The sequence below is a fragment of the Pelophylax lessonae genome (assembly GCF_965119305.1).
Source record: "Pelophylax lessonae genome assembly, chromosome: 10".
In the NCBI taxonomy this organism is placed as follows: Eukaryota; Metazoa; Chordata; class Amphibia; order Anura; family Ranidae; genus Pelophylax; species Pelophylax lessonae.
The window spans coordinates 37,008,275-37,031,049 of record NC_138777.1 but is presented as its reverse complement, the minus strand read 5'-3'; the positions used below and the strand labels follow the sequence as shown (position 1 = coordinate 37,031,049).

General features: G+C 41.6%; 1 protein-coding gene across 4 annotated transcripts in view; it reads right to left on the bottom strand.

Moving 5' to 3' along the window:
- The window catches only part of LOC309564928 (uncharacterized protein), a 171,996-nt gene that overhangs the window by 93,145 nt on the left and 56,076 nt on the right, over positions 1-22,775 (bottom strand). Inside the window, exons 12-16 of one of the 4 annotated variants that reach the window (XM_082269629.1) lie at positions 22,765-22,775; positions 19,859-19,950; positions 18,152-18,297; positions 7,643-7,787; positions 6,268-6,388 (exon numbers count right to left, since the gene is read on the bottom strand). The exon at positions 22,765-22,775 is cut by the window's right edge and continues 107 nt beyond it. In XM_082269629.1, coding sequence (XP_082125755.1) covers positions 6,268-6,388; positions 7,643-7,787; positions 18,152-18,297; positions 19,859-19,950; positions 22,765-22,775 — 515 coding nt within the window. The remainder of the gene's footprint in view (positions 1-6,267; positions 6,389-7,642; positions 7,788-18,151; positions 18,298-19,858; positions 19,951-22,764) is intronic. The other 3 variants (XM_082269630.1, XM_082269631.1, XM_082269632.1) reach the window with 3 other exon arrangements.

Sequence of the window (22,775 nt, the reverse complement as noted above, 5' to 3'; positions counted from 1 at the left end):
ACATTTGCAAAGCAAATTGAACAGCAATCACAAAAGCATGCACAGGAAAATATGAAGTGACTAACAATATATAGAATAAATTGCTTACATACAGTGAGATCTAAAATTATCTAAAATTTTGTGAACTTCTACATCATTTCTATTACTTCTTTTGAAAGTTGTGCTTTATTATTGAATGAAAATGCATTTTAAAGTAGAAATCTCACTCCAAGGCCAGGTTAGCACTTGTCCAGTGGGGTAAGAAACACATATTAAATACAGTATTACGTTGAGCCTTGCCTTGCCATGCTCTGTGTAAGGCAGCCCATTTATTTTAAATGAGCTCCCAACACACTCAAGGTGGCCAAGAAACACCTGATCCTTTTTTGGCAGAGCACATAATCCGTTCTTCCTCCAATCACAGAGTTTTCTCTTTTGTTCCAGGCTGTTTATTATGGCCTGCATTTTATGAATGGGCAAGCTGTGTTATAACATGAGTACTCTGAAGTATAACAGACAGTGGAAAGCAAAATCCTCTCTCTGTTAATAAATGAGCCCCAAAGCATACAAAGAATCCTGACATTATTCTGACTTCTATTTGCTGCATGCTTGGCCTGCGACCAGACATAGCCAGGTAATTAGTATTTTCATAACAAACTGAACAATGGCAGTCACAGGTCTATCATAATAGGTTTAGTTTAATGTGTGTTAGACAGGCCCTCTGAAATGGTAGGCACACCTACAAATATTTGTGTGGTTTAATGGCTGCCACAATATAGAAATTGAGTGTTTTTTCCTTTGCAAAAAAAAATTGAATGGTGAATTTGAAATGCACAAACATTTATATTAAAAGCACATGTAAACGCATGTGTAAAAAACACATGCAGTAAGTGCGCTACTGCACGTGTATAGGTATATTCTAGCTTCTAGAGCAGTGATGGCGAACCTTGGCACCCCAGATTTTTTTTGAAACTACATTAGTGTAGTGGAGCATCATGGGAAATGTAGTTTCAAAACTTCTGGGGTACCAAGGTTCCCCAACACTGTTCTAGGGTAATGCTGATAACGGAGTTCTGTTTGCATTTTTTTTTTTTGCTTTACTGCTAGTTCCTGGAATTTCACCAGATAAATAATAGCCAGCCATCAATGTCATCCCTGATTTGTGCATTGGGTGAGGCTGTGGCATCTGTGTGCCTATGTACGTATGTGGTATATAAAGGCCAAAATGTGGGTAAATCATTGATCAGGATACACATTTATTTAGCAACTGCCAAGAGATGAACTTAAGCCAACCATAGATGGATCCGATCCATGTATAGGCAGGCTGATTGTACCCGGGTAATTCCATTGACTGACTTAGGTACAATCAGCATCTAGCAGCCCGTTCACACTATGTCGGATCCGACTAGGGGGCGACCTGTGAAATTGCGTGCAGCACGACATTGGCATGACTTGCACAGACTTCATAAAATGAATGTCTATGCAAGTCGCCCCGAAGTAGTACAGGAACCTTTTTCTAAGTCGGAGCGACTTGTGTCGCTCCTATTAGAACGGACCGCGACTTGTCAGGCTGACCAAGTCGCCTGACAAGTCGTTTTGGTGTGAACGGGCTCTTATATTTTAGCATGCGATTGCTGCCAGCAGCTATAGCTGCTAGCAGCAATCCCCCCCCTGGGGAGAACACAATGGCTCCATGGGATAGGGATTCCCTCAACAACACTGACTGTTTTCTTTCTTGCAACCCATGCAAACTTGTCGCAAAATCTATGGCCAGCTTTATCGGAGGACAGCCCATAGGGGAGTACTTGTTTCCCACTGAATCCACACACTCAATGTGAATGGAGGAATCCTCCCCATTAAACTTTTGTACTCTGACAGCAGGGAGACTTCCCCCGCTGTCAGAATACACAGATCAGTACTGCCAGCTGTTGGACTGATCAGGAAAAATCCCACAGGGTGGTTGTACAGAGATCGATCGGCTTGCTGAACCAGCCAATCCATGTTTGGCCAGCCTAACTTTAGGCAGATTTCTTCTCATTCCTTGTTTCTTCTCCAAGACGGGAAAGTAAAGGGAAATCTCCCCAGAGGGACAAAGAAAACAAAACCCCTAAGAGGAATTTTAACCTTTCTCTACACTATCCAAGAACAGACAGTTTTGGCTGTACATAACTTTTAATGGTTGATGCATGAAATGGTGTCATGGAATCTTTAAATCAGGGGTATTCAAACTATGGCCCTCCAGTTGTTTAGGAACTACAATTCTCATCATGCCTACTCATGTCTGTAAAGGTCAGAGTTTTACAATGCCTCATGGGATGTGTAATTCCGCAACAGCTGGAGGGCCGTAGTTTGAGGATTTCTGCTTTAGATGATTTTTATCAGTAATCATAAAGGTCGGTTAGAAAAACACAAACTCACAAATATAATTCGCTGACATTTTCAGACATAGGTGGATTTTATTCATTAAAAAAAAAATAAAAAAAATCAGGGGTGGACAATTTGATCTGGCTAGACTGCCAGCTCCATAATTGTTACCCATATGTCCTAATAAATTGTACTTTACCTTCACCGACACACAGAGAAGTGGAAACATATTCAGCAGTGAGCAAAGTGTACAACGGTGGAGACAAAACATTACCAGACCCACAAGAAATGCTGCACAATACCCATGAGCCAAACTAGGCAGTTCATCCAGCTTGCACATGCCTCAAAATGAAAAAACAAAAACAAATGAGCAAAATCATATTCACAAAATAAACTTGTTTAAAGGGACACTACCGGTCATTACTGTTCATACTGAAATTAGTACTATGGTTTGTCTATTTCGCAAATTTTATATCCATTTCATTTCCCAATTTGTTGTTTATTCAGAAGTCAGTCCCCATCACAGCTGCTTTTCCATCCTTCTGTCTAAAGCCTCGTACACACGCAACGAATTTCCGCCGACCGGTGGTCTGTCTTTTGTCCAGAGTGGTGTCTGTTGGTTGGAATGTGCTCTAGACCAGTGGTCCTCAACCCTGGTCCTCAGGGCCCACTAACAGGCCAGGTTTGCGAGATAACTGAAATACTTCCCAGGTGATATAATTTTCTGCTCAGTGATTACAGTACTCTAGTCTGCATCTCCCCAAGGTAATACTTAAAATCTGGCCTGTTAGTGGGTCCTGAGGACCGGAGTTGAGGACCACTGCTCTAGACTGCACACGAATTTTCCCGCACAACAGAATTCTACTTCAGAAGTGATGTCATGTGTTGGATTGCTTTCTATGTGTTCTTTCATCTCTGAGCATGCCTAGTCTTGCTCATCAGATTTTTCCCCATCGAAATCTGTACTAATGAGACGAAAATCGGACGTGTTTTGACGGTCGACAAAAATTATATAGCCTGCACGCCAGGATTTTTTCGGCCGAAAAGTCGGAGTCGGTTGTCGGAAGCATCATACTAACAAGCCGAAAATCGGCAGATTGGTCCTCGGACGAAAATTCCCGGCCGACTTGCGACTCGTGTGTACGAGGCTTAAAGCAGAAAGTCCTTCCTACACAGCCTTAATGTTATAGCTTCTTTCTTAAAAATAATGTAAGTATATAAGGTTTTCAACGAATTTTATTTTTCTATTGGTCGAATTCAATTTGTCTTCTTTAATTTAACTATATGACATATATATATATATATATATATATATATATATATTTAAATATTAATGTTATCAATAGTTTCCACATAGCGCGGGTTCAATATTAATTGAATTTTATGACATCATGCTTTGTGGGACCTCGATCATATAATCTAGGACCGAGTACCTTCTTCCCTGCCAGTACAAACCACTCTTGTGTGACTTAAAATGCATGTCAGGGCACAGAAACAAATGTAGTACAGCTCTGCAATGCATGCACATTTTTTTTTTTGCACCTAGTACAGAGAAATAGCGGATGATCCGCCAGAATCCAGTGAGCTCCTGACTTATTGTTGGAGCAGACACCACAGTACCTCTGCTGCACTGAAATCCCAACCAGGTTTATCAGCTCTGCCTGGTTAACCATAACACCCCCCGCCCCCCAATCAACCCTTGCATCGCCATTATAAGGGGAGGGGGTGTTCTATAGTCCAACAAGGCAGGGCTCACAACCCTTTCTGGGAATTTAGTGTGGCAGAGACCCTGTGTTGTCCTTTCAAACCGGAATTGAGGAGCTCACTGGATCACTTAAAAAAATTAACATGTATTTTCTGTACCTGCACCATGTTTTTTAAGGATAAAACATGCAGACATACGCATGTATTCTAGAGATGTACTGCATATGTTTATTATATTCAGACATACACTTATACACACATAGCAAAGGTTTAAGTAGTATTATAATATATTACATTGCCCTTTGCTTTAAAGAGGAAGTAAACTCAAAGGCATAGTTTGTGCCTATAGGTAAGCCTATAGCAAGGCTAACCTATATGAACTTTAAATATCTACTAAACTTGCACCGTTTAGGAGATATTTACATTACATGCAGCCGATGGCGTCATTAGCACATGAGCTCAGAAGGAACGGCCACCCTGTGCCATTCCTTCAGATACCTGTGCCGTGAATGACAGCTCCCCTGCGCGAGAGTGACGTAATCGCAGCTCCGGCCGGTCACACACCAGGAGTCCGCGGACCAGGGTGAAGATGGACGCTGCCTCCAGCGATTACATCGCATCACTGGAGGGCTTAGTTTTCAGGTAAGTTTCACATAATGTGCTTTTACCTGGCAGGTCTGAAAAAAACAAAACACCCAGCGTATTAAAACCGCTTTAAAATGGTTCTAAAGGTTTCCTTTTTGTTTTTTAATAACATGTTCTACTTACAAGCTCTGAGCAATTGTTTTGCCAAGAGCAGCCCCAATCCCCTTATTTTGGGTCCCCCACTCGCGTTCCTGGCTCCTCAAAAGCCCCCAATAGCAAGACGCATGTCATGAAGTCATTCAAGTAGGCTTCCACTGCTGTGTGAGCCAATGAGGGGACAGGGACCCAGGAGAGCCACTGGATGCATTAAGGTAAAAAAAAAAAAACCCTGCCTTTAGAAACACTAAAGGCATTCACTTCAAGTGGTTGTAAAGCCTCAAGGTTTTTCACCTTAATGCATTCTATGCATTAAGGTGAAAAACCTTCTGTGCTGAAGCTCCCTCCAGATCCCTCCCTATTTCTTACCAGAGCCCAATCCGATCCAGCGATGTGAACGAGCGCAGCAGCTGCAATCTCTCTCCTCATTGGACAGATTGATAGCATTGGCTCCCACCGCTGTCAATAAAATCCAGTGACACGGGAGTAGGGGGCGGGGCAGAGTCCTGCTGTCTGTGGGACTCTTTGGATGCTGCAGTGGGACTCTGGAGCGAGCATGCACGGGTGCCCCCAGGGAAAATGGCTTTTCGTGGGGGCACCTGATGAAGAGGAGGGGCCAGGAGCGCCGTGGGTCACCCCAGAAGAAGAGGATCGGGGGTGCTCTGTGCAAAATGATTGAACAGAGAAGGTAAGCATAGGCATGTGTTATTTTTATGGGGGAAAAAAAAGAGTTTACAACCTCTTTCAGCTCACAATTTGACATGTTATTTTAACCTAATGAAATGGTAAAGCTGTGCATAGGTGGTTTTATTTTTTTTCCATTTCATCGACACAAATGAGATAGATGAGGAGTGTCCCCTAATGCGTGGGTGTCCCTGCTTGACAGAAGTCAGTCCTTTAGTTAACTTCTGTTGAGCAGGGGTGGCCACATATTTATCTAAATTTGACCGGTCCCCGTTGAACTGGCCAAATATGATCAGATTAGTCCATCTAAAGCAATTATCTGACCTTGGAGAGTTGCTGGATGGATTATTCCACCCTAGCGTATATATATCTCTCAAGGATTCAGAATGGAAGAAGCCTTACTAATTTAACACTACACATCTAAAAACTGTTTTTATGTTTTACTGAACAAGCCACTGGAAGAATTACTACAAGCAGAAATGCATGGAGGCCCAAGTCAGTAAAGCCAGCTTTCATATGTAAACATCTATGTTATTAACAAATCCCTAAAACATTGGATTTTTATCAAATCTGATCTGCACTAATTGTGTATGCATAGTACTGCCAAATGTTTCCTTATTCTAGTGATAGTGTCCCTTTAACATGTTAAGAACCAATACTCAACGAGCTGTTAGTTTACAAAAAAACAAAGGAGTGGACAAAAAAAAAGCCACGAGGTGACGCAGTGCATGCTCCGGCCCTTGTCTGCTGGGTGGGACAGACAAGGGGGCAATAAACTGTCTAGTGGGGTCACACCTGAGTTAGGAGAACCGAATTCAGGCCACCAACCTCCCATGTTCTCGCCCTCTATGGTATCGCTGCTCTCCATGGTAAGGCTCTGTTCTTCAAAACTCTTGCTGCTATAATCGTATTCATCCTAGATTAAGCAGAAAATAGTTAGGTTGCAGACATAGTCAGCTCTACTTGCCAGACGAAAAAAAAAGAAAAAAAAAAAAAAGAGTAGGATTTGTTAAAATTGTGATTATTTTTCTCCTTACATTTATTGGTCCATCCTCTTTAAAGCCCACTTATAGTTTTTTTTTTTTTTTTTATGTGAAATCAGGATGGGTTAAAAATAGAATGTTATTGCACAAAAAAAAGGCACCGTTTTCCCTTTAAAACTTCTATATTAGGATTTATATTGGGCCAACAGTTTGCACAGCGCTTTACAACATGATATTCTTACTGCCTGCATGCCTGAGCTAAGGGCATATGGACTCCAGGAAGTAAATGCTACATAAATGCATAAATCATCTGCCCTTACTCAAGATGGCCATATCTAGAAATGCTAAGATGTATTTTTTTTAAAGTGATTTCTCAGCAAAATAAAGCATGGAGACATGGATGATGTGGGGAGTTTGCTTTAAATATTAAAAAAAAGAAATAGGGTTTTTGGTGCTCAGATGAGGTGTAGTTCCGCTTTAATTTGTAAAACTTTGCAGAAAGACTAAGGGAAAACGATAAGTGCAGATGCACCTACAATCAAGTGCTGCAGCACATATTTTTGTAAAGAGGTGGCCATAATCTCAACTCAGAGAGAAGTCAGGGACGCAGACACAGGTAAAGTCTAGTACATGTACTTTTATCTATGTTAAGATTTTTTTTTTTTTTTTTTTTAGGACAGATTAATTTTTACATTGTGTGCAAGGGTTATAATTGCAGTTATCCTTGAAAGTGTAAGTCCACCCTAACACTAAAATCCCTGCATCTACAGACCTCCACGATCGAACACTAACCCAATTAGCCCTGTAAAGAAGAAATCAGTATACTTACCTTTTTTGAAGCCATTTCAACCCTGATCTCCAGCAGCGGAAGCTCTGCAGAGGACGAGGCTGACAACGGCTGTGAAATGAAGTGACGTCACCCTTAGACTTACTTTGGGGCTTCTGTTGTCGGATGTGTCCTCTGCACCTGCCTACACAGCAAAGCCACAGATGACAGCTCAGTTTAGGATCGGGTCGGATCGGCTTTTAAAAAAAGGTATGCATACCGATTTATTTCTTTACAGGGCTAGATAGGTTAGTGTTCGATCGTGGATGTCTGTAGATGCAGGGATTTTAGTGTTAGGGTGGAGTTACACTTTAAGCATGTTACAACTTTTCTAAGCGTGACAGAGAATGCAAGAACTGACCTGCAGTTTGGTGACTCCTCCGCTTCCTTTCCTCCGTGTCGGTCTCATTTTCCCCGCTGCGCTCAGCTGCTCCTCCAGTTCCACCTGCCCTGAGTCCATGGCTGGATCGGAGCAGCCAGGAAAGAACCAGTCATCCTCAATCAGTTTTGTGCCACAGGAAAAGTTTTTTACATCAAAGTTCAACCAGCCCACACTAACAGCCCCAGCACATTCATCTTGTGAGTTCCCCCTAGCCACACAGCACACTACACAAGTCACCAAAGAGCTCTTTGACAAAACCGTGACACATTTTGCCAAACAGCAACGGTTACCACGTGCACGTTAAATAATCCAGTCAATTAGAGGGAAGCACACAGGATCAGATCAATACAGATGATTATTTAGCATCGTATGCACATAAAAAATAAATGTCATTTTTAGTGCTGCAAACAATGTCTGTTAATTCAGAGGAAGTCACATGACTGGGATACAAGGCATCAAACAATGGAATTACTCAATAACAATTTGATTCATTTGTGCCAGAAATAACTATAGATCATTTTAAAGTCACACATTAGCAGTAAAAAGTGAATTTTGTTGAAGAAAATTCTACAATGGTAGAAGGTACATTCCCATCTGTTTTGTGATCTGACAAAATGTTAATCTGGTGAGTAATATTAATCATGCAAAGCTCCGGGGAAACAAATTACTGAAACAGAAGCGAGATGTGTTTTGCTTAGTTCAAGCACCATTAAAGCAGTATATCCAAATCTATTTTACTTTCAACCCCCCCCCGCCCCAATAATATTACTATTGTGATGCAGAAACTTGTCTCGTTTACCAATTATTAAAAGAAAAAAAAAAAAGTAAGGGAGGGTTATAACCCCTGTCAGATGTTTCTGCCATCTGTGTCCTAATGGGGAGATTTCCCTTCATTTCCTGTCCCATAGCCAAAAAAGGAAGTGAGGGGAAATCCCTCCAAAGTGAGGGAATCCCTGGTTGTCACCAGCACTAGTGTCCCCATTGGACGTTTCCCCCACTTTTCCTGTTCTGGGGACAGCTCAAAATATGGATGACATAACGCTCTTTATCTCAGCCAATCAGAAGAAGCCTTTAATTATTGATAAAATTACAAGGCTTGCTATGAATGGTTTAGAAGCACTCAACCCAACTTGATTTAGTCCTGGCAGCAGGCATGAAGTCCCCCACAATGCTGCTGGAACACAGCGCTGTATACTGTATGTAGCATAAGCTTCATACAGTTTATAGTGCGCTGACAGCAGGTTGTATCACCTAGTAAAGGAAATGGTGCATTTGGGCCAGCTTGGTCCAAACAATTTAAAGTGGCAGTAGACATTGAGTTAAAGGCTAAGTTCACCTTTGGGTGAAACATAACATATTCCAGCTCCTGCCTCCTCCTCCTCTATGCCCCCCTCCCTGTGGCAGCGAGCAAGAGATCCTCTCCCTGCACCTGCTGTCACAATTTAAAAACAGTGCAGCTGTGCGGGGCTCTGTCCACATGGCCGCATCATTCACAGAGTTCTGCAAATAAACTACAAGTACCATCAGCCACCAAGGCCGACAGCATGTAGTTCTCAAAACACCGCGAGGACACTGCTGAGAGTCCTTTTAGTTTGTCGATTTTTCCTGTAATTCAGTACCTACCTGCCTGTAACGGAGGTACGGGCAGACAGAGTCTGAAGGATCCTGGCATTGCCCCCGCAATCTGCTGATTGCAGGTGCAATGCTTTACAGGCTCCAGTGTAAAAAAGTAATAAATGTACTTTTTTTTTTACCTGCAAAAAGATGTGCAATTATTATTAATTTTTTTTATGAAAGGTGAACTTATCCTTTAAGCTAGTTATAGATGGATTGAAATTCAGCAAGTTCAACAAGAAATGGCCAAATGTTCGATCCGTCTATGGGCAGGCTGGTTGTACTGAAGTTGATCCGTCCACTTTTGACTAATGCCTCGTACACACGCAACGATTGTTGGCCGTGAATTTTCGGCCAACGTCCGATCGGCCGATTTTCGGCTTGTTAGTATGATGCTTCCGACAACCGACTTTTCGGCCGAACAAAATCTGGTGTGCATGCTATAAAATTTTTGTTGGCCGTCAACACAACGGCCGATTTTCGGTCAGTCAGTACAGATTTCGGCAGACAAAAATCTGAGGAGCAAGACTGGGCATGCTCAGAGATGAAAAAACACACGGAAAGTAAACCAGCACATGACATCACTTCTGAAGTTGGTTTTTGTTGGCCGAGAAAATTAGTGTGCAGCGTAGAGCACATTTCAACCAAAACAACAACACTGGACAAAAGACGGCCGATCGGTCGGCCGATAATCGTTGTGTGTGTACGAGGCATTAGACTACGGTAAACTTAAAACAAAAAAACGCTGGGCAACTTATCGCGACCAAGAGCAAAATGTTCTATTTGACAAAATCTTGGTAGAGCAGAGGTGCAGTTTGGTCATTTAGCTCGCCTAATTTACACGGTGTTGCCAAATGACCCATCAAATTATGAATATGACCATACACCTTTTAGCAGAGTATCTTGCATGTACAGTTTGAAAGCAATACTTTCCTTTTAGGAGCAGTAAAGATAATCTGATATCAGTAATGGTGTTTCAGGGATAAAACATACATCCAATTTTAGGACATCCAAGCTATCCAAGTCTTTAGGATTTCTTAGAGGCAAATTTAGCTCTAGAGCCTGTTTTTATGCTTGTATGACTGTGGACCAGGTTACCCGCTAAACATGGGTGTAAAATGGTATAAAATTTGGACTAGCCTTTACCAGACAGAATTCAGATGTAGTTGTCCAGTAGGCTTAAGCCTGGTACACACTATTCATTTTTTTCCCCATTCAGTCAGCTCCGGTTGGAGCCAGTGAACAAACAATCCGACGTTAGTAGAGCGACCTCTCCTGCTAAGCTTTTTGTTTTTTTTGATAGGGGGGCGGCCCCCCTGCCAGAACACTCCAAAAAGCGACCTCGGCCAATGGCTGAGATTGCCGATCGGCATGCACGTCCGACAGAAGCCAACCAAGTGGACTGGCTGGCATACACACAGGCCGAATGTCGGCTGTTTTTTATTGAACCGACCGATGTATGTCGGAATTCAGCCTGCGTGCACAGGGCTTTAGGTGAGACATCTACAAATTAGGGATGCACCGATCCGATATTCGGATCGGATATCGGCGCCAATATGGCCATTTTAGATGGATCGGTAACCCCACCCCCCACACACACCTGTACTCTATCAAGTGTCCACTATCAAGTAGATATAGGAGGAGTCGCTTGTAGTGCAGTCGCACATCTCTCCCAGCAAGGAGTGTGGTCTCCAAGGGTAAGAAAGGCTGGATTCATCCTTTTTTATGAATAGTGTAGGACCCACTGATAATGGGGTACTTTGACGTAGTGTTGGGCTTGAGCACGATATGGCCACATGGTGGGACCAAATCCCCATTTTTATTTATGGATTGTCTCCATATTTGATAGCCTTTTCTTTTGCATGTGAACTGTTGAACATATTCTTTTTTAATATACATGTTGCTTGGTTCATAGCTGCACCGGCTTTAGATATACATGTTCAGGGTTTGCTCCCCCAATTTTTTGCTTGTTTATGATCGGTAACATTGACCGATCCACGGGCCGATCGGTTTTTGCTGATTAACGGCTTAGCCATCCTTTACTATTTGCAGTAGTAGCATAGGATGGGAGCCGCTACTTCCTGTATAGGTCCGGCTCACAGGCGGAGTGATATCAGATGCACTCCGCCTGTGAATGGAGGAGCCACACACATGAAGCAGCGGCTTTGCTCTGTACTGCAGCCGCTTGCTTTGTGTGTAGCTCCGGATCGGTTCCGGTATCGGCGATTTCACAACGCCAGATATCGGTATCGGGTCCAAAAAATTTGGATCGGTGCATTCCTACTATAAATGTACTGATCCAATATGCTGAACACATCACATTTTTTGGGGATCAGCAGAATTGTATTAATACCAAATCAAGAAACAAAAGTGCCGCCAAATGTTCCCGCAGAAAGCTGGTCCTGAGATGAACCAAAAATGTCTTCCTTTAACTTCTAGCTGAACTGAGCTGCTGTACAGATCTCGCTTCTGCTTTTAAAAATGGATGCAGACTTAAAAGTGGTTCTCCAACAGAATTGCTGTGCATGGCCTCCTTAGTTTCACAAGTGGCAGATCCGAGTCCACAAATTATAAAATGGGTCTTACATGAAAGTTTCGGGGCAATACACCAGATTCAAAAATGTCATTTTATTGACAGACTCTTTTGTTAGAGAATCACGCTGCATGAATTACTCCCCAGCAAGCACAATTGATTCATACCAAGCAGACAAGACAGGGATGAGTTGGAAAAACTAGAAGTTAGACAAAATCATAAACCAAGGACAAAGAACGTGTTAGGAGGTTAAACAGAAAGGCAAAAAAAAAAAAAGAAGGCAGACTTGTGTGTTGTGGCCAGCTCTGCACTGCTGGCTGTTTCCCACTCCAGATAACGCTCTAGGGGGAACGCATCAGCAGTACAGCGCCAGCCAACATGATGAGAACCTGCATGCACAAAACTGATGGGAAACTATGTTCTCGGTGGCTGACCAAATCACAGTGTGGGGTAGAAGGATGGAGTGGAGCAATGCTGAGCGTTTGGCTCATATAACAGTGACAAAAAAAAAATGGAATAAAAGAAAATGGGAGTCATGCTTGCAACAAGATCTATATATTAATTATGGATATACTACTAAAGGTGGAATTCTTCCCAAGAGATAACCTGTCCATTTTAAAATATCGTACTCATCAATGTGATACCAATTACATTTTTAAAATTTGAAGCCTCTTTTCATAGAAAGCTGTCCCCACTCTTGGCTATAGATTTTTGTCTATGGTACCAATTTTAGGAGATGCATTCTACACACCACTGCAATACAACAATCTTTATACTAAATTCCCTCAATTCACCCACGAAAGCCATCTTCTATAACACTAAAAGTACGTCTAAAGCCAACATATCTAATTTTCATTTTTAGTTCAGTAAGGAATGGCAGATTTGAAGGACACAAGTGAAAGCAGCTCAGTAATTATTAATATACCATCATATTTATAGCTGGGCTGCAGTGTGAGGAAAAAGCAGCACAAAGAGCCAATAAGGTAACGTGCTTACAGGCCGCATGCTCATAGAAGGGCTTAAAGTGGTTCCAACCTGGGATCAGAGGAGCCCGGGTTGAATGTTGCTGGTTATCTGAGGACATCTAGTGGCAGAAAATATACTGCAGGGGAAATCAAAGGTGAACATTCCAGCAAAAGTTGATTTCATTTTATCTTTTTAATGGGCTGTTTGTTTTTATCCTGTTTTTTGGCAAGAGTTCTGCATTAAAAGCCCTGTCAGGTTTTTTTGTGTGTCCTATTGTACCCACAGCCCCATACACAACAAACTATGATGCCCATTTGTTCTGCTTTTACCACATCAATTTTAGGGATAACATTTACTTGCTGCCTAAAATATCCCACTGAATTTCAGCTGCCATTGTAATCAATGTTGTTCACTCAACCTGCCAGTGGTCATAAGGCTATGGCTGATTGGTGTAAATCTCTGGTTACTGGGAGACTGAGCCACTTGCTGGTAGTCAGGTCATCAGACTTAGGCCACATGGGAGATTTTTAGTAGCTTAAAGTGTTATTAAACCCAGGAGTCTGCATTCACTATATCTAGTTTTCCACAGTAAACAGAACATGGAAATGCAAATATTTTAGCAAATATAAAGTGCTAAAAACCTTTTCTGCATTATATAGCAGTCTTGTGACTTCTTTCAGTATCCAGCCGAGCACTGGTTAAAGCTTGTAGGAGTTTTCATTCCCCCCCTGATTCCCCCATTGACCCCTGACCCTCTGTCTGGACAGTGCCGATTGGCCCTGTGGTGATCACATGCTCTCTCTCGCAAAAAAAAGAAAAAAAAAAACTCTAGCAATACAAACCTAACTAAGCATGTGCAGAGTGTCTCCCAAGGCTCTGTACTATCAGCAGAAGGATTGGGGACTGTGGAAGAAAGAGGACCAGAGAAGCCAGGGTCAAACAGCCTTGTTACACAATGTGGGGGGGTTAACCCCTTAGATTCCACAGTGAGTATAACAAGCATGTTTTACTGCACATACAAACTGATTTCCCTGTTGTGGGTTTAATAACACTTTAATTAAGCTACTAAAATCACTAGGCTGATGGAACCAATGAATCTTTATACTGTAAACTACCTAAATAGCATGCAGTAGTAACCTGTATTGATCAATCACACGATTGATCTCCCCCCATTCCTGTATGACGTTAGTTAGCTTAGCCCCGAGCTATACACTTCCAGCCCCACTATGCTTCTGAGATAGCTTAGATTCCCACCCCAGCAGAGCTAGGCTTGGGTTAAAAAATGTCTTCTTCTTATACAAGAAAAACCCAGAAAAAAAGCCTGGTTATGCCATGCTGGAGTAAACTACATTGGTTCTACCTCTGAGTCTTCTTGGCCAGCTGACACTGCATGTGGATCTTGTCGAATCAGTAAGATGCCTATACTGTCTATACAGACTGGGTCTCAGATGGTATATTATTTGCAAAAAGTAGCAAAGTGAGACAAAACATCTATTATATGCTACTTGGAACAAAAATCTACCTTTGGAGTAGGTTGCGCGTCTGTTTAGTAATTGCTATTCCTAGTGATTTTAGCAGCAAGATTAAAGAGGTTGTAAAGTCAGAAAGTTTTATCTTAATATATTCTATGCATAAAGATTAAAAAACCTTCTGTGTGCAGCAGCCCCCCTCAGTCCCCCTATTCCAGTGTTGGAAAAGTCCCAGCTTGATCCAGCGATGTTGGACGAGACATTTGGCAGTCCGGACTCTCTCTCCTAATTGGCTAAGACACAGCAGAGGGCGCCATTGGCTCCCACTGCTGTCAAACTCAGTGAGCCAATGAGGGGAGAGAAGAGGGGGGGCTGAGTTGTGGCTCTGTGTTTAAATGGACATAAAGAGTAGAGGCTCAGCTCAGGTTCCCCTATAGCAAGCTGCTTGCTGTAGGGGCACTCAGCAGTAGGGAGGGGCCAGGAGTATCTAGGCTGCTCTGTGCAAAACCATTACACAGAGCAGGTAAGTAAAACACATTTGTTATTTAAAAAAAAAAAAAAGACTTGAGTAACACTTTAAGCTACTAAAAATTTCTGTGTAGTGCAAACTTTAGGCTACTGCTCAGCCTCTGCGTTTCCACTGCATAGAGCAATGTCAGCCAGCAGGTGATTTGAGAAAATGGCTTTGCTAAGGGGGGTAAAGGAGGTATGTAGAAGGCTCGTCCTAAGAGGTTCCGTGGGTTAGATTTTAAGCCAAGAATTGGACCAGGGGTTTCTATTGAAGCTCCCAAAAACATTTTTTTGCATATATAAATTAATGAAAGAATATTTCATAATAAGCATCAGATTGATTATTGAATAATATCTTAAAGGTGACAGGGCCTCTTATAGTATCCTACAGTGATTTAGTGAAAGCAGACCCAGAAATAGATGTATTAGAAAACTAGCACTACATGTTAAAGCCCCAGCACCACAGCTAAGTTGATTTTTGCATTTGAATTATAAAAATACAATTTTAGACACAATTTAGGCGAGTATGATCATAAAATAAGTGCTGAACATAAACAAGCCAGAAAATCATCCAATTGGATTAAGGCTGCTGGCAAGGTGGCTGTACAGTTATCTGCAGAACTGAAATAAAACGACCTTCTCCTATATAAAGCAACGCTACACTGAAGAAAGGAGGAAGCTGCTACTATAAACCTCTTCTGCCATCGTGTTGCTCCCACATCTTTATGATTTTTATACTGACCAAAAAATGATTTTCCCTTCCCACTGCGTGCACCCTTTAAACTTTGTTCAAGTCGATTGGCCTTCTGAAGTCTGCTGGGATATGGCTGCTTCCAGAAACAATTTTCTGGGTCCCCAGCAGCACTTACTAGTTCTTCTGCTGACCTCCAAATCTTTACAGGAGTCAGCAGTTTCCTGAAGGTCAGCAGGAGGAACCAGGGAGAGCCATGGGGGGGGCTAAGGAGATTTTTAAAGTGGTTGTAAACCCTTACATATACCCAGTGAAGTGACTGGCCTCTGGTCTTCTATTCTCTACATACATTCAAAGTGCAGAATTTATAATCTTGTCTGAGAGTTCAGAAAAAAGGGGGCGGAGAGCTGAAATTACACACTGCAGAGATGAGAGCTCTGAGAATAATAATGATTGGAGGGGAGGGACACGCCCCTTTTTTACACAGCACACAAATAGAACTGAGGCTGTCAATCAGCTGGAGGTCCCTCCCCTGTCACCATTTTTATCTTGGTGTCAGGAAAACTTGTCTGAAGTTACTCATGCCGATAGCTGAGAAACGAGGCAGCAGACAGAAATGACATTTCATGCTCTGGATCGAGATAAATACACAATATAGAGGGATATGCTTTATTCATATTTCATGTCTGAGGTTTACAACCACTTTAAGAGACTTTAATTCTACCGGAACACATTGGAGTTATTACACTCTTTTACAGAGTAATACTTTTGGCTAGTATAAAAAAAAAAATCACACCAGGGTTGATCTAAAGTGCAACACCTTTTCTATGGGTCTAATTCATTTGTCATAGTGAATGTCTGGGCAAAACAAAAAAAAAAAAAAAACACACATTTAGTACAACTCTGCAACACCCATACACCTTCCTATGATTTGTCTCTTTAAAAAGTCCAGAAATAGGATTTTTTACTTACTGTAAAGTCCTTTTCTTGGAATCCTTTGTGAACACAGGAAGTCGTAAACCTATACTGCTGCCTACAGGAGGCCTAGACACTGGAAAATTTTAAAAAAAACGCAGGCTAAACAAGGGTATAAAACCTTTTACTACCAGCATGCCTCAGTTTTGCAGCATAGCAGTACCAAGAACATAAGGTCATAAGTACTTGGTGGTGCTGCTCCAGGCTAAGGTGTAGAGGTCTATTGACACTAATGAAGTCGCCATGCACCGCGACTTCGGCGTGGCTTGCACCGACTTCACATAATGGAAGTCAATGCAAGTCGCTCCGACTTCGCCCAAAAGTAGCGCAGGAACCTTTTTCTAAGTCGGAGCGACTTGAGTGGCCCCTATTAGAACGGTTCCAATTGCACAGAATGGAGCACGACTTGTCAGGCGACCAAGTCGCCTGACAAGTCGGAACAGTGTGAACCGGCACTTATGATGAATGCAAAAAAAATGTTTTTCTTTCTCATCCACTTAGAGGCTAAGGAAAGCATAAATCAAAAGCAGTCCAAAGGAGGGGTGGGCAACACAGCAAACATGCCTGCAGCTTAGAAAGCAGTCTGAGGGACCTCATGCCCAAAGCTGGTATCAGATTAGGTTGAAAAATCAACCTGGTAGAACTTCGAGAACACATGAACCATAAGACCACATGGCAAACTTGAAAATATGAGAAACAGTTTACTGATCTAGAGAAGCCCAAGAAGTACTCACAGATCTAGAAGTGCGCATCCTGACAGGAAAGGGTGGAACTGAATCCTTGAGACTATAAGCTTGCATAATGGTCTGCCTGAGCTATCTAGAGATGGTGGAATAGGAAGTTGATGCACCCTTTCAGGGTCTAACTGGGACAGCAAGAAGCTGAGAGACTCTTAAAGCCCAAACAACATTAAGACAATATAAAGGAATATTCCAAAGGGAAGGGAATCATGGGAAAAGGGGGCAAGAGCTGGAACATGTTACATTCTAACCCTTACAGTAGACTTATCCTTTGAGACTTCCTGTGTCCCTCAATGGAGGAAAATACCTGCCAGAAATCCAGAAAGCTCCTATCTTCCTGTAGTGTGTTGACAATGCTAACTCACTACACCAAAATCCCAATGCAGCGATGTCAGACAGTTCTCTCTTGCTGGACTACAGAACACAACATGGAGAGAAGGAGGGAGGGAGGTGTCCTGAAATCCAGCAGATGAGAACTGGACAGGGCTGACAACCCTGTTGCAATTTCAAAACAGTAGAGGTAGAATTATCTTATTACAAGAAGTTTGGAGGTCCCTGGATTTTTGGCAGGTTTTAAACAGGTGCTTTTTATTTTGCCCAGACATACACGCTAAAAAAACCCGTAGACATTACAGAATGGTAAGACAGTCCTTGCATGTTATGGCGACAGAGAAAGCTTAGATTTTTTTTTTTTTTAAGATTTTTGACTTGCATGATCACATATCTTTCCACTCAGCTGCTGAATTCCCAAAGGATTATTTAATTTCTTAAAGGAAAACCCTCTGCCTATTGACTAACACTGCTCTGTGATCTAAACGAAGAGACGCTGGTGAAGGCAAGCTACTGTCTGTTCTCCACAGCTGTGATAAAGTGATACCCAGCACTTAGGAAATGAGCTCAGTGAAAGATAATGGACAGTATATGGCTTGCATCCAGACACATGTAACTGAACAGTGACATTTTATCAGGAGCTGGAAATAGGAGAATTTACCTTCTCTCTCCTCTTCTATCTGTACCATCCTAAGAGCCATGGCAGATGTCTCTTCCCTCTCCGGTGTTATGTCACTCTCTGCGCTCATCTCATTCCATTCCAGGAGCTGGTTCTGCATCTCATCAACGCTGCCCGACTCGCTGGTCTGCAACAGTAACAAAAGCATGCTGATGGTGTAACACAACGCCATGTCACTGTTATTCTGATCAGTAGTTTTAAAATCCCAGTCCCTGTTCTAAAATCAGTCAGTCAGTCTGTACCTCCAACCCCCCACCCCTTAGCAGGTAAAAAGCTTCATGAATTCTGTGGGAACATTTCCTGCATTTAGGGAGATAGAAGGTGCTTGCCAATGGTCTATTGAGTTACTTCATGACTTTTACTCCAGCACATCTGAGGAAAGCCAAGTGTTGTTTTCATATGAACGCATTGCGATTGTCACTTTGGAATGTTTTTTTCAGGTTTAAAGACATAAAACTGAGATGCAAACTGCAAAACCGCGGAAGCTGGGGATGTCAAACTATTATTAATATTATACAGGATTTATATAGCACCAACAGTTATGCAGCATTTTATAACATAAGGGCAGACAGTACAATCACAGTACAATTGAAACCAAAAATCAGAGGGCCCTGCTCGTTAGAGCTTACGATCTAAGAGGCAGGGTCAAGGGATACAAAAGAGAACAACTGTGGGGGATGAGCTAAAGGAGATAATAAAAGTACAGTTGTTAGGTGGGGTCGGATAGGCCTCTATGAAGAGGGGTCGTCTGAAAGTGGACAGAGTAGGAGACAGGGGGACAGATTGGGATAGGGAGCTCCAGAGAATGGAGGAGGCTCAGGAAAAGTTCTGGAGGTGAGCATTGGCTGGATGACAAGAGAACTAGAGAGCAAGAGGTCTTGGGAGAGAAAAGAAAACGATTTAGTTGGTATTTTGTGACAAGGTTAGTGATGTAGCTGGGGGAAGAGAACAAAAGTGAGTACACCCCTCACATTTTTGTAAATATTTTAGTATATCTTTTCATGTGACAACACTGAAGAAATGACACTGTGCTACAATGTAAAGTAGTGAGTGCACAGCTTGTATAACAGTGTAAATTTGCTGTCCCCTCAAAATAACTCAACCATTAATGTCTAAACCGCTGGCATGATACCCACATTAGCCATTCCACGTACCTTTTTTTAATTGACTTTCAAACCTGCTGCTGCAGCATCCTTAAAAAAAAGGGCAATCACCTTGTCTAAATCAATGCAGTCTACAGCCAGGTCCAAGTTCTATCTACGTGGAAAAGAGTGCCTAGCCTTACATAAATATATTAATTTTCTGAAAGCTAGTGTAATCATATGTTGTGGGGGTAGAAGAAGCTAATCAAGAAGGCAATCTAAATACATAAACCAACAATTGCCTGAAATTATATGCACTGCCAGATATTCCTACCTACCTACCGCCATCTATTCCTACCTACCTACCAACTAATGTATATGCAGTCTCTTTCATTAGAAAAAAAACATGTTGCAGGTTTGATTTATTTTATATAAAGACAGTAAAAGTTGAACTTCCAAAACAAAAAAATATGAGAAAACTGCAGGACAGGTATAGTGAAAGGAATTGATAATCTACTCAACACAAAGTAAGGTAACACCTCTTAGATAAGGATTACCGTAAAGTAAATAAAAAGTAAAATACAATATGACATATAAGAGGTTTACCTGAGAATCGGCTCTCTTTGCAACTTGCTCAAGGTCGGCCTGCAATTTTCTTTGCTGTTCTTCATAAAGTACAAGTTTGGCCAGGAGTTGCTCTAATGGAATTCAAAAAGAACTAAAATCAAAGACCACCTGATTTTTTTAAGTACATGTGTATTACACAACAAGCAAGAGCTGTAAGTTACTGGATATATCACATTTTCAAAGCTTAATTTGACTCTATACTTTTTTTCCATTGACTCCCCTTATGTTCTTTTTGGCTACTGAGGGAAAGAAAGATGGCCAGTGCTTTGAAAAGAAATGCCTTTTCCTCCCATGATACAGTGCAGATACTTAGGAATTTGGCCTAAGTTAGGAATTTGGCCACTTAGGTGTGGGAACGGGGTTAATTCTAACCAAGATTTAAAAGGAAAACTCCACTTTTGTTGAGGACAAAAAAAAACAAAAAACAAAACCAATCCCCTCTGGATGGACATCCATTTTCAAAACCATGGGCATTATTCTGGTACTCCTACACAACCCTCACCCTTCTAGGGCGGCTTTCCACAAGATTTTGGGGTATGTTTGCGGAAATATTTATGTTTGAAAAGACCTGGTTTGCATTTGGTGGTCCAATTCATGCTTAAGGCGTTCAGTATGGTTGGGGTTTAAGAGTAACTCCACTTTTGTTGAGAAAAAAAAAATTCCCTCTGGTTGATCTATGTACACTGGAATGATTTTAACAAACTTTGTTGCAGATTTCTACCTTTTGTTATGCTGAAGAAATCCTTGTTCGTTCCTCTGTGCTTAGTGAGTCTAATAGGAGTGGCTTCATAATTATCAATCAACTGCTGCAGAATCAGGGCTCTAATGAGCAAAATGGCAGGGCCTGCATCCCTTTAGACGTTAATTCCAATTAGGTGTATCTCACCAAAAATGAAATTTTTGTTGCAGGGGATGCCACAAATCTGACTTCGCATAGACTTCCGGAAAAATTAGTGAGCCAATCACACAAGCGGGAAATTATGTTTCTGGGGTGTGGTCAGTACACATTCTGTATACAGAACACCTCCATGTAGCCATATTGCATTGCACTTTACAGAAAATTGCAATGGCTGCAGATTGAAAAGGAAAGGTCATTTTTAATAACATTTAATTACAATATGACTTCTGTCGCAATTGTATATGCTATTTTTTTTTTGTTTGCCCTGCACTGTCAAAGTACAATTCGGAAAGTTAAACCACCAAATAGTTTATGCCTCTCAGACACTAGGAAGAACTCTGTGCTTTATGTGATTTGATGATGCTATATCTATATGTAATAGACTGCGGAATTACTTTGTAATATAAGTTGTAATCAAAATGAAGTGTTGGTTATAGTTATAATATGTTTTGATTGACATATGTATTAACACTTGATGTGTGTGGCCGGCTCTGATGCACCTTTGGGCTGATCTTTTTGGGAAGTATTTGGGCGCCAAGCCAGGATGGAGTGGTGATCAGTTGATACCCCTTTGTATCCAGACCCAACTGTTATCCACCTCAGCTGTGGTTGGCGCGGCGGCTTGCTGAGTTCCGTTTTGCGGGCATCACTGGCTTATGCGCACTAGCATGGCGCCCGCGCCCGAAGTGACGTAGTAGGCAGCTTGTAGCCTTGTCACTTCTGGCGGTTCCATGTTAAATAGTCGGCCAGCGGTATGGGACGGCACACTCGACTCCCAGAGGCTAAATGTCAAACACACATAGTAAATGGCTGAGAGACACACGGTAATGTACTTCTCTCTCAATGTTAATTTTTAGTGCCTATATACTTGGTAACTCTACTTTATACGTGAGAGGATTAGTTGGTATAGTTGCATTTGAATTACTAGATTATTATCTTCGGCTTGTCATTTTTTTTTTTGATAAGAAAAACTTGGACCCCTACCATTTTATGTACTTATAAGATATATTCATACCTCTAGTCGCTATGAATTCCTGTTCAATTGAATTTTATAGGCCTAACGAACTAGCAGTTTTTACCTGAGCCAAGTTGTCTGCTTCAACTGGATTTCTTTTACATACTTGGTCCCACTGGTGTACTGCAAACATGGTCCGGTACTTCCCACTATTGGCCTCCGTCTGTGGCTTATCCACATGGTCGTTTGGTCCATGACCAGCCCTGGGGTTCATCTTTGCATGCCGCACATGATCAGATGATTGTCCAGATTTCCACTGGTTTAACATTGGTGAGCATAGTGAGTTCTTAGGTAACCTACATGTGTGATATGATTTTGTATGTACATATTGTATTTATATATTGACTTATTTCTTCTTTTCTTCTTGTTTTCCAAGTTCATATTGATAATATGGCCAATATAGAAGGTCTCTGGCATTATGGGAACAAGTTTGTTCTGCAAAATGCGTTAGACCATATATTCTCAATTACAACCATCGATTGAAATAGATGGTACAGTAAGCCCTTGGAGATACTGTGCGGTTAAAAACTGTTCAATGCGATTTTTTTAAGATTTTTATCAATTTTGTACCCTATAAACATTTACTGTTTTATATAGATTATTAATATATGGTGTGTTCATCCTTATAGGATAACTCTACATCCGTTAAAGTCCATATTTATGGGTGGGAGACATCCATCTCCTAGTATCCCTGTGTTTTTTTCTTCCTGTCGAACGCTGTGCTTTAGTTTCTAGAAGTTCTATCAGCCATAAAAAAAGTATTCTGCCTCCCTATAGGGTTTTTACGCATATAATAGTGAATGCAACAAGACAAGAGGCAATACTACAGGGTTGGCAAGAACAGTTAAAATTTTCGTTCAGCCCAGGGATTTTGCACCTAGGGATACCCAATAGATTTAATACAGAATAAACTTGTAAATAAAAAAAAAAAAAAAAAAAAGTACACACTCTCTTCCAGATTCATATATTTACCATTGAACGCC